At 41.3% G+C, this 12158-nt stretch overlaps 1 protein-coding gene across 3 annotated transcripts in view; it reads left to right on the top strand.

Moving 5' to 3' along the window:
- Nucleotides 1-9934, top strand: part of Golim4 (golgi integral membrane protein 4) — an 80774-nt gene extending 70840 nt beyond the window's left edge. For 2 of the 3 annotated variants that reach the window (NM_175193.6, NM_001291069.1), the window contains 2 exons: nucleotides 7400-7471; nucleotides 7940-9934. In NM_175193.6, coding sequence (NP_780402.1) covers nucleotides 7400-7471; nucleotides 7940-8086 — 219 coding nt within the window. In that variant the 3' untranslated portion in view covers nucleotides 8087-9934. The remainder of the gene's footprint in view (nucleotides 1-7399; nucleotides 7472-7939) is intronic. The other variant, XM_006502145.2, reaches the window with a different exon arrangement.
- Nucleotides 9935-12158: the final 2224 nt, after the last annotated feature.

Below are 12158 nucleotides of genomic sequence, written 5' to 3'. Positions count from 1 at the left end.
ACCAGAGTAATTTTAAATGACCACAGATTTGGAATCGAGAAGAACTGTAGCAGACTGAAATTCATGTGATCTTTCTGAGAGTATCCACACATCTATTTTCTCTCATCAAAGAGAGAACAAGGCTCTGCATGTCTGGGGGAATATGGTCTGACTCCTAGAGCTTTCTCTATGGAATCTTCCCTCTGCCTGTCACAGAAATTCCCCACTGTGAAAGTAACTTTTATTCGCCTGATGTGGTTGTCATCTTGGAAGCTTATTGTTAAATAAGCTCACCCTTTCTAGTTCTTTCTGAAAGCTGGCTGGCTGGTTCAACTCAGCAGATCTGGCTCGAACTCCTCTCCAAGCTGACTGGTTCAAATTGGCTTCTTTCAGCTTGTGACTGAATTCTTCTGCTTGGTTTCAAACTAACTCCGGCAATTTGTTCTAATTTTCTGGCTCCTTCTTCTTCTCGGGCTTCAACTTCTTCGGCTGACCTTCATGAACTCACAGACAAACCCAACCCCACTGTACTGCAGTCACTGTACGGACTCCCAACTGACTCAACTCCAGATGCACTTCAACTTTCTCTCCCTGCACTGCTCCTAAATAACTTTTCTCCTGACACTTGGGTGCGTCCTGTATCTGACTCATTCTGCCAGATCTTTCTCTGATTTGTCTCTGATTCTCAATTAGGCATCACTGTCCAACACGATTGCTTCTTTCTATAAAGTAATTTTACTTTAAAAGTGTGTGCTAACGGTGCGTCTGTATGCCAGCCAGAAGGATTAAAGGTGTGTGGTGTGTCTGCAGTCCAGCCGAGTCACACAGACCTAGGGCTTTGTATGGGATCCCTTAACAGAGTAGCTCTGTTGCTGGACTAAAATTCCTCTACACCCCACGGAGTGTAACGTCTAACTCAGAGTAAATATTTCTATAGATGGGCCAGTCTTTCATTCTCATATGAATGAATACCAGTCTCTTCCCTCATGGGAATGCAACTTCTTAATTAAGCTTAATAGTGAGGTTCACCTGGCAAGGGAGAAGCCTTGAGTTCAGTCTCCAGCACACCTCCCCCACCAAAAGGAAGAGAAAAGAGGAGGTAAAATATGAAAAGGACTGGGATTCATTTGAACAAAATACATTAGATCTAATTTTTAATTTTTAATTTTAATTTTATTTCCATTATAAACTTTTGGCATATAATCACTAGTGAATCTTACAAAAAAACAAAAACAAAACAAAACAAAACAAAAAAAACCTATCACAGTATCGTATTCCTGTAATTAGATAGCTGGTGAGTTCAGTGTGTGAGAGCCTGTGTTCTGCAGCTGTCTCCTGAGTGAACTCCTATGAGTGAGCATGTCTCAGTATTTTATTATGGTGAAGAGACTCCATGACCACAGCAACTTTTACAGAGGAAAACATTTAACTGGGGCTGGCTTAGAGTTCTGAAGTTTAATCCATTATTCAGAGCAGAAAGCATAGCAGTATACAGTTAGACCGAGTGCTAGAGAGGCAGCAGAGAGTTCTATCTACATCTGGATCTGAAGGCAGCACGAAGAGTGAGCCACTGGGCCTGAGCGTCTGAAGCCTCAAAGCCTCCCTATGGCTAGTGACAGTCTTCCTCCAATAATGTCACACTTACTCCAAAATGGCCACATGTCTTCTTCCGTTCATATAGTGACACTCCCTATCCACCTGTGGCTGCCATTTTTTCTTCAAACTGCCACAGGGAATATGTTTTATGTCAGGTCAAAAGCCCCACAATTATTCTCTTTGCAGATAACTCAGTATTTCCCAAGTCAAAGCCCTAAGAGCAACTTCATAACCAGTACCTTGCAAACACACAGCCTTCTCCCTGAAGGAAAGGGCAGATAGGCAGGTAGACATAGGACCACCAAAGACAGGCTGCCCCTGAGAAGAGAGCAAGTTCAGAGGGCTTGTGCTCTGCTCCAGCACTCTCGGCTGCCTTCCCGAGTCTCTGCCTCATTCTCCCTGCCCCTGTCAGCTTTGTAGAGCCAGTGCTAAAACTCGTGCCGTTCCCAGGAAAAGAGAAAAGCACACGGCTCTTCATAACCCCAGCCATGCTCTGTGTACCAGGCGTGAGCTTAGCATTCTGTCACATTCCCCTTCCTGCTGTTTGTCTTCATGAAAACGCAGAAATTGTCTTTCCGGGAAGAGCGCTGAGAAAGGAGCAGCCTTGACTATGAAGACATTTGCTGGAGAGAGCGATTCATCAGGACTGCTCCTGTAACAGGATGTCTAGTCCTTGGTTTCCTTATGGCAAATGTGGCGGGGGCAGCCTTGAGGGATTAAGATAAGAAAGAAAGGGTTCACCTTGGCTTCCTTTGAAAAATTCAGAAGGGTGAACATAAAAGTTTAATCAGTGTTTGCGGGTTCCTTCGCAGCTCTGTAGTCTCATCAGTTAAGATGAAGGAGAGTGATCCTGAGATGGGAGCGGGATAGATAGGGACCGAGGGACAAGAAATACCAGCAAGGGCATGCAACAAGCCAGAGGCTTGTTCTGTTCCTCTGCAACCTTCTCTCAGAGGGCATCCTTCCCCTCCCTTGTGCCCAGGATTCCTCTCCTTGAGTTCTTCTGGGGTTATAACACTGCCTTGTTGCACAAAGCCCCATGCCCTTCCTTGAAGTCTTATAAAAAGTCAGTGACTATACTTTTTGACCCCCTGTTGCATTAGCTCTGGATTCTCTCTCTCTCTCTCTCTCTCTCTCTCTCTCTCTCTCTCTCTTTCTCTGTCTGTCTGTCTGTCTCTCTCACTCACACACACACACACACACGCACACACACACACACACACCCCGTAGGACTACTTCCTGAAACTCTCCAAAAAGCTTTTCTTTCCCTTAACTGCCTCCCTGTCCACTGAGCATCCCTGGCTGCTTTGAATTCTGCCAGATCTTTCCAGTGTTCCCAGACTTTCTATACAGGAAGGAGAAGAGTAGATGTCACATTTTTTTCAAGCACCAGTAACAGAGATGAGGAGCTGAGCAGCCTGTAGCAATATGAGCAGTGAACTAAAAGTGTGGATCCGTTCGTTGTTTTAGTGTGTGTGGTTGGGCAGTATCCGTGCACTATAAATACAGTGAAATTCCAAAGTGGCTTCACTCCCATCATCTCTTAGCCTGGGTGTTCCAGCTGCTCTAGAGCTGCTGAGCTGTAGACTTATAACAGCCCTCAGTTTCCCTCCCTCCAAGACATCACTCAGATGTATTGGTATTAGTATTTAGTCCTTGAGAATTGTATCCTATCGGCCTTACATCTGTCAGAGCTATAATCATCAGACTTCCTGGCTCGAGAATGGGAAGCAAAGGAAGGGAAGGGAGAAAAAGAGCTTTTGGTGTGTGCGTACGTGTGTGTGTGTGTGTGTGTGTGTGTGTGTGTGTGTGTGTGTGTGTACATGTGTATGTTCTGATGAGTGGGAACACAAATGTGATTCACATGTATTCTCATGAGTGTGGTGGCCAGAGGGCATTTCGCTCTCTGGGGACATCCACCTTTGTTTTCAGGAGTAAGGTTGGCCTGGCATTCATTATATAGACATGCTGTCTATACAGAAAGCCCCAGGAAGCTGCCTGTCCCTGCCTCACCAGAGCTGGGATTATGTGCATGCCACTAGTGAGACCTTTGATGTAGACTCTGAGGATTGACTTGTGGTCCAACTGCTTACCCAGCAAACACTTCACTGACTGTGCTACGCCCCCCCCCCCCAGCTTTTCACTACCTTTTCTTTTATTCCAGCCATGTCATCTTTCTATGATGCAAACCTGATGGTTCCTGACCAGCCCTCCTTGTTTATTCATTTACAATTTTTACAGTAAAAATATTTACTGCAATATTTCTCTCATAGGAGAGCATTCTAGATGTTTTATCCACATTTGAGAGAAGAGACATTATTACATAACTAAAAAGTATTAGGTATTTTAAAGTATTTAAATGTTGAAAACAGTTTAAATGAGTTCATGAACAATTTGAATACTTTCATGACTCTAGTTCAACAAAAGAAGCAAATTAATAAGAATATTCTCAGAGAGAAGTAAAAGGTTAATGGCACCCATTCTGTAGCCAGAGGAGCACACACCCTACCCCCAATGTAACCCAGAGGAGCACACACCCTACCCCCAATGTAACCCAGAGGAGCACACACCCTACCCCCAATGTAACCCAGAGGAGCACACACCCTACCCCCAATGTAACCCAGAGGAGCACACACCCTACACCCAATGTAACCCAGAGGAGCACACACCCTACACCCAATGTAACCCAGTCACATGAGCAACATGTCAAGAAACTTTTCCAGAGCTGAGGGCGTGGTGTGGCACAGCTGGTAGAGCTCTTGACCAGCAAGTTCTGTTGCAAGCAACATATAAACTGGGTGTGGTGGTGCACAGTTATAGTCCCAGCACCTTGGGAATAGAGACAGGAGAGTCAGAAGTTCAGGCTTGTTCTCAGCTGCATGGTGAATTTAAACCCATCCAGGGATATGAGGCCCTGCTAGGGAGGAAAAAGGAAAGGAGGGAGGGAGGGAGAGGGAAGAGTAACTCTGAAATGGGCACAGCTCTTAGACCTTGCAGATCAGCCGTTTGTAGCTAATGCTGAAGGCCTTTCACTGTCACATGCCACAATCTCTGGATCCTTCCAGGCTTAACGTCTGAAAAGGATTCCTCCTGGTTCCTAGCTAGGTGCACCATTTCGCTCATATGAAGAACAGCTTTTTTTTTTTTTTTTTTTTTTTTTACCAAATGATGGCACAAGATAGGGAACGAACACTAAGTTCAGATACAAGGTTTGCCCCCATCTGGTAGAATTCTTTTCTCCAGTTTCAAAAGCACAGATTTCAGGGCTCCAAATGAAAAGGAGCAGCACTGGGGTGTGTTCGATGAGACTTGGTGCCAGCTTTAGTGGGGTAGTAAGGCAGGCTGTTGTGGAAGATGTAAATGATCAAAGGGGAACTTTTGACCTGGGCCTAGTAGCTTAAGCATATTGTTAAGCTCAGAGGCACAATATCATCTGTTCTTACTTAGTAATGGAATTAAGATGAGCTTGTGTTAATTTTGTCTCAAACATGATGAATGCATTACTTTTATATTTGTAAGAGTCTATTGTCTCAATGGCGAGAATATTATAGAATATCATGTTTTGATTCCCCAAATGAAAGCCCCATTTAAATCATCAGTTCTCAGCTATAATTGAAATGACAACTGGGGCATAAGCTAAAATATCTACAATACATCCAGCGAGTAGAGAAAGGGAAAAACATTTTTACAAAGGTTGTTATCTCCCCAGCCAGACATGCTTAACTAACATCCATTGTACTCCCAGAAGTAGTGTTCTGTCTCAACTGTGACCAAGAGTCACCTTGAGAAGTTCCTAAAACATACAAATACCTAGACCAAAGCTGCCCTGGAGGAAATTGGATCTTATCTTTCAGGGGCCCTAGAAATCGGAGCCCTTCCATAGCTCTACCTTCCACCAAGTGTATAGTGATATTCGGGGAACCCCTGTTTAAACAAATAGTCCTAGGGAAAGCAGCTGAAGATGACTTGTGTGAGTGGTTCTGCCCATTTGCTAGACATTTTCTCACTAGATGCTTAAAAAGATCCACAGTGCTCAGACCACGCCTCCCCCAACCCACACAAAAACACCAGGGGCCGTGGACCTTTTATTCAACATTTTTATTTTATGCATAAGAAGTTTGAGTTTCAGAGAAGTCACTTTAGTTTTTCAGAATCACAGAATTTATAATTTATTCTTGGACTCTAACTACAGCTTACCCAGACCTGGGATAAGGTTGACATTGTTAAGTATTTTAAGAATTGGAAGTATAGAGTTAATATGAGAGAATTCTTGGTGGAAATTAATATAGAAAAATGACAGAAGGTCACCATGCTATAACCTTTAAATATAACAACTGACTTATGACCCAGTCATAACTGGGAGGGGGCAGAGTGACATCTTTACTCCCAGCTCTCAGGTGGCAGAGGCCAGTAGATCTCTGTGAGTTTGAGGCCAGACTTGTCTATTGAGCGAGTTCCAGGACAGCCAGGGCTAGAGAGAGACTCAGTGTTGATAAAAACAAAACAACAACAACAACAACAACAAAAAACAAACAAACAAACAAAAAAAAAAAACAAGACACAGTCATTATGAATGATGTCACTACAAGAACAGAAGTCAGGGACCTTTCTCCTGGGGTGGCTGGACTAACCATCTGCAGTCACTGGCTAAGCACAGGCTTACTGTGTCTTCAGGGTAAACACGTCCAGGGGGCATGCTGACAAGATGGCAACAGGCCACTGGCCTGTCTTTGGTTTTGCTCACTTTGAATTTCTGCTCACCTTTACCACTCTTTCCATGCCCTCCTGTTTCTTCAGTTCTGTAGTTTCCAGCACGCCTCAGCTGCACATCTGCTACAAATACATAATGAGGTTACATCCAGCCCATCCAGGCCCTTTGGTTGATGGTTTAGTCTCTGTTAGCCTCCACGGGCCCAAGTTAGTTAGTTCTTCCTATGCTGTCCCTGACCCCTCTTCCACAAGACTGCTCAAGTTCCTCTGGGTTTCTCCTGCTCTTATAGAGGTCCTAAGTTCAGTTCCTAGCAACCACTTGGTGGCTCACAACCATCTTCAATGGGATCTGGTGCCCTCTTCTGGCTAGCAGTAGTACGTGCAGGCATAACACTGTATATGGTGTATACAGAGCATAAGACAGGCTGTTTTGCCTTTGAAGGACTTCTATCCTGTCTGACATATAGATTTCTGGATCTCTCCTATTTGGAAGAGGAAATATAACAGTCTGTAAACAGAGCTGCATCTCTGTTGACTTTGTAGAATTATTTCATATCCAAACAAACAAGAAATTTGGATCTAAGTATCTTCCTTTGAAAACCATATAGATTGTAACAATTTTCTTACTGTTTGACAGTTTCATATATTTGTACAGTGAATTTTAATCTCATTCCTCCCCACTACCCTTCCCTACCCTCCTTTCTCATCCAACTTCCTTTCCTTCTGGACAGTTCTTTTTAACATATCTTCTTCCTGCTGTCATGTCTTCCTTTCAAGTATGGCCCACTGAGTCTAATTAGAGTTCCTTGCCCAAGCATGTGTAGGAGATAATTTACCAGAGCAAAGGCATCTTCTCGGTGGCTACATCACTGAAGAAAATGACACCTGTTCCTTCAACAGCCAGGAACTGCCAATAATTTCTACAGAGGCATATCACACATTTCTTCACACCTAGTTGACAAGTCAAAATTTCGACTTACATCATTTTTCAACTTTAATTTTAGTTCCTTTCCGTAAAGATGTTCTGTTTTGGATTAATATCTCAGAAATCGAATAATTTCGTGACAAGTATTTAAATGGAAAAGCAGCACTCAGTCTTTGTGTTCTGTCTTAGGTTCAGGAAGATCTGACTGAAGAGAAAAAACGGGAAATGGAGCATAATGTTGAAGAGACATATGGTGAACATGTATGTTTATTTCTTTGAACATGTGCATGTGTATGCAATTGTGCCTAGCTGCATATATATATATATATACATATATATATATGTATGTACATATATATATATATATATATATATATATATATATGTACATACATATATATGCATGTGATAGAATATATGTGTTTGCCTATTCTGATCTGGAATGTCACATTTACACATATAAATCACACACATGCACACAGACAGGGACCAGCAATATATTCCCTGCATCTCTCAGGAAATGCCAAAGTTATCTGGCCCAGCTAGAATTATAAAAAGATAATGATAACTGGAAAATTGTTGCTGTAGCAGTGCTGCTTATGAGATCATTTTTCTTCACATCTTTTATTTGTCCAAAATGAATTATGTTGCATCCTTTGGTAAAAAGAGATTATCAATCACGAGCTCTACATCCTCTCTTAGTTATGGTTTTTTTCTTTTGTCTTTTAGCCTGATGATAAGAATAATGATGGTGAAGAACAAGGAGTTCACAACAGGGCGCATCCTAAAGGAAGACAGGAGCATTATGAGGAGGAGGAAGATGAAGAAGACGGGGCTGCTGTTGCTGAGAAATCACATCGCAGAGCTGAAATGTAACTGGACTCAGTTTCTAGACTGTGCTCAGCCAACGATTTTTTTCTCAAGCTGCTCTAAAACAAATCCCGCCTACTGAATTCTAGAGTATTTAATTACATACAGAAGTAAGGGTTTAGACTTTTTTAACTTTTTTATTAGAAATGCTATACATTTATATGAATATATTTTGATACCTTAGGTGAGAACTTCTTTTATAGTCGAGTTATACATGGACAAGAAGAAAAGCAGTAAGACTTGCCTTCAGGTCTGAATCTCATTTCCCAGCGATGGTGGGAAGATGTGCTTGGCTTTGGTGCATGTCTCAGCTCAGTACCATTTTGTTTTCTGGCTTCCGGGTAGTCTACTATTTATCTCAGATAAAATGCAAGATATAGAAAAAAAAAGGTGTATGGAAAAACAATATGCAAACATCAGGGGAATGGCTGGTGTCCTCGTGGCTGTTCTTGCAGGTTCTTGTATACAGCTCTGAAAGAATGTCACTACTGCAGAGTGTTGGCAAATGAGAGCCATCTGTACAGTTGAAAATCAATTGGAAAGCCCGTGTGTCTGTGTCGGTGTGTGTGCGTGCGTGTCAGGACAAAGTTTTTTTTCAAACTTTCAGGTCACTTTGAATAATACGTAGCAATTCTTAAAATCACAGCTATCTTGCTTGAGAGGAATCACGTATGAAAGTTGGATAATATTAATACCCCTATGAAAGTCTCAAGGACTCTGTCTTGTCAGAGAGGCCAAAGGAGCTGACACACTTAGAAATAGATGCAGTATGTTCAGTGATGCTTCCTGGGTGAACTCCCCGTCTCCCCATCGGTTATCTGCTTGCTCGTCAGTCTCCACTTGCTCCAGCATATTTTCCTCTCTTAAGCTCTGTGCCTTGATGTGGAACCATTTGGTTCACAGTTATGGATAGGAAAGCATGCGAAGCTACAGTTTAATAGGATTATTTTTCAGACTATATGATAAAATAACTATAGCACTAGGATAGGCACCCCTCCCTTAGCGGCTTTACTATTTACCCAGAATTGACCTGCCTTTGCCTATGTATGAGGCATTCTAATGGCTATCAAGAATAATGCATCCTTTAAAAGAAAACTCAAACTGAAAGGTTTTCCCTGAAATGAGCACATATTTTAGTTTACATCATCAATATTGTTAAATACATTGAACTGGGCCACCGTTAATCTGTGTGTGGTACTTTCAAAATAATAAAGCAAATTTCATTTTCTGTTATTATCATATGAGTGTAATTTTAGTTTCTAATAACCACAATCATGTATGGTTTTGATTTTCCCAGCTGAGCAATTGTGTATGTATGCATAGGAAATGTTCCGCTCAAATTTAGTTTGGATTTCCAGTAACAATAAATCAAATCTCATCTTTATGTATAAAAGCCCCATATGTAATGTAAAATGTATTATATTGTACATAAATACTCAGAATACAATTATTTTGGTAAATTAGTTTGTATTTTTAATGTCCCTTTGCAGTATTTAATTATTTGAAACACATTGAAACTTGGGTAATAATCAATAAACTTATAAAAAGTTAAGGATAAGTCTTTTAAAGCATATAATTTCTTAGTGCTTTGTTATCTATGGTTTTTCTTTATAGGACAATATAAATTAATGAATTATTAAATGCCTTTCCCAAACTGCTTTATTTTTCTTTCTTTTTCTGCTTTAATTGACACTTGAATTCTCATCATCAAACTTCTTTGAAAGAAGAAGCTAATAATTTCCATTATCTTTAAGGGCTAGAAATAAGAAATTGAACTAGAAAGGTATGTAAAACATGAGTGTCATATCCACAATTCATATGTAAATCTGGCCATTAAAGCAACAATCACAAACCATTCTAGAATATTTCTTTTTTTTTTTTTGTGACTGTTTTAGAAGTGCTTTATTATTTCTTTTTCCTTTAAATTAGGTATTTATTTCATTTACATTTCCAATGCTATCCCAAAAGTCTCCCACCCACTCACCCACCCACCCACTCCCACTTCTTGGCCCTTGCAGTCACAGTGTGGGAACTAGGTAACCTGGACCCTCTTCCATCCCTACTGCTCCCTTAACACTGAGTGATTTCTCTTAAGGTTGATGGAACTGCAACTGAAAGATCTGAGATCTTTACCTCTTCTGAGCTTATCATTTTGCACATGTCTTTGCTCACATTGTGATCCATTCATAATATTGCATAAATTGCACAGGAGTGGCTTATATCACTTCCATTCAGATACCATCCCACAACTGTTCTGTTTGTTCCTTGATTCCTTCATATGTATTTCCTGGCTGGCTGTTCCCTAAGGGTAGTGGTTTGAATAGGTTTGGCCCCATAGATGCATGTGTTTGAATGCATGGCCCACAGGGAATGACACTATTAGGAGCTGTGTCCTTGTTAGAATAGGTGTGGCCTTGTTGCAGGAATTGTGTTACTGAGTTGGTGGTGGGCTTTGAGGTCTCCTAGGGCTCAAGCTCTACCCAGTGCAGAAAGAGACCCTCCTTCTAGCTGTCTGCAGAACAAGCTTTCCTGGTTGCCCTCGGATCAAGATGTAGAACTCTTAGTTCCTTGTCCAGCACCATGTCCGCCTGCAGGCTGTCATGCTTCCAGCCATTATGATAATAGACTGAACCTCAGAAACTCTAAGCCAGACTCAATTAAATGCTGTCCTTTGTAAGAGATGCTTTGGTCATGGTGTCTCTTCACAGCAATGGAAACTCTAACTCAGACACTCAATCAGTCAATGAGCTAGCTTTTTATACCTCCCCTTTAAACACTAATTCTATTCGAGTGTTGTGGCAGAGACCTTGTCTCTGTTTGACCCTACTCCCAGGTCTCATTCATTTGATCAGCCTAATTTTTTATGTCCTACTACCTTCAAAGTCATAATTTTTAAAACTACATTTACTTGTATCTTATAAAAACATTTCTCAATAAATAAAACCTAATAAAACCTTCTCTTTCTAAATTGTGTTTCTATTCACTAGAATTTGCCAAATATACATATGAAGCCCATCATTAATTCTATCTTCCCATTCCACAGACTCCTACCAGATGCCTTCCATTTTCCCACTGATCAATAGTTACCTGCTCCTTTCTTCACTTTCTTGCTTCTAATTTCTAAAGTTTGAGCCAGCAGAGCTTTAAAGATAAGCTCAACATTGTGCAATTATTGAAGAAATTGCCATTACATGTGAGAAAAATCCCAAGCTTTTGAACATGGTCTACACAGTTCTTCACAATATAGCCCTCATCTGACTTCTTTAGCCGGCTAACTTACTTTCTACTGAACTATAATAGCATGATTTGTCTAAGTCAAGTACACCTTCCCAAGATGTTCTAGATAACAGGCCCTGGCCCTGTTCTCTCATTTGGAAATTGACCAGCAGACCCCCTCCATTTGCAAAAACCACATGATGCAGGAAGAACAGATAGATGACTCAACATGTATCAATTTGATTTCCCCTTTAGGATATTGCTTTTGAAAGACAATTTTAGCATGGCATCCCTGAAGAACTTGTAACAGTGTTTATTGGCCAGTATATTTTCAAGGATGTTAGTAGAACTAGTAGCAGCCTTCAAAGCTAGAAATATGACTCCAGGCCATGGGGGGCAGGGGTTGCCTTTTGGTTTGCCTTCAAGGTAAGATTTGGACAAGTTTCCTAGGTGAACCTTCATAAACTGAGAGTTTCATAATATAGAGGCTCATATATTGTGTCAGAAGTTTACACAGGTACTTACAAAGGTACACATACTTAGCCCCAGGACACTTGGAAGGGAGGGGTCTAGTGTGATGGGGAAGCCAGTGCAGCCTTTGCCAGAGCTGTACATATTTCTTCCTTTTGATGGATGATTGCTTTGGGTCTCCCCTTAGCTGCCAGTTCCTTTGGGAACTGATTTTTAAGTTGGAATATACTTATTGAAGAGCTGTGATGCATAGTGACCTGCATTGACGAGTCATTGCCACCATCATTGGGAGAGATGCTGAGTGCAAAACAGAGGATTCTGCATTCTCATAAAACTTTATGTAAACAGAAAGCAGGGTATGTCTGGCCTGCTAACTATAGAATGCTAATCT

The sequence above is a fragment of the Mus musculus genome, chromosome 3 (genome assembly GCF_000001635.26).
Source record: "Mus musculus strain C57BL/6J chromosome 3, GRCm38.p6 C57BL/6J".
NCBI lineage: Eukaryota > Metazoa > Chordata > Mammalia > Rodentia > Muridae > Mus > Mus musculus.
The sequence above is the reverse complement of the archived record's forward strand: the minus strand, read 5'-3'. Positions and strand labels throughout refer to the sequence as shown.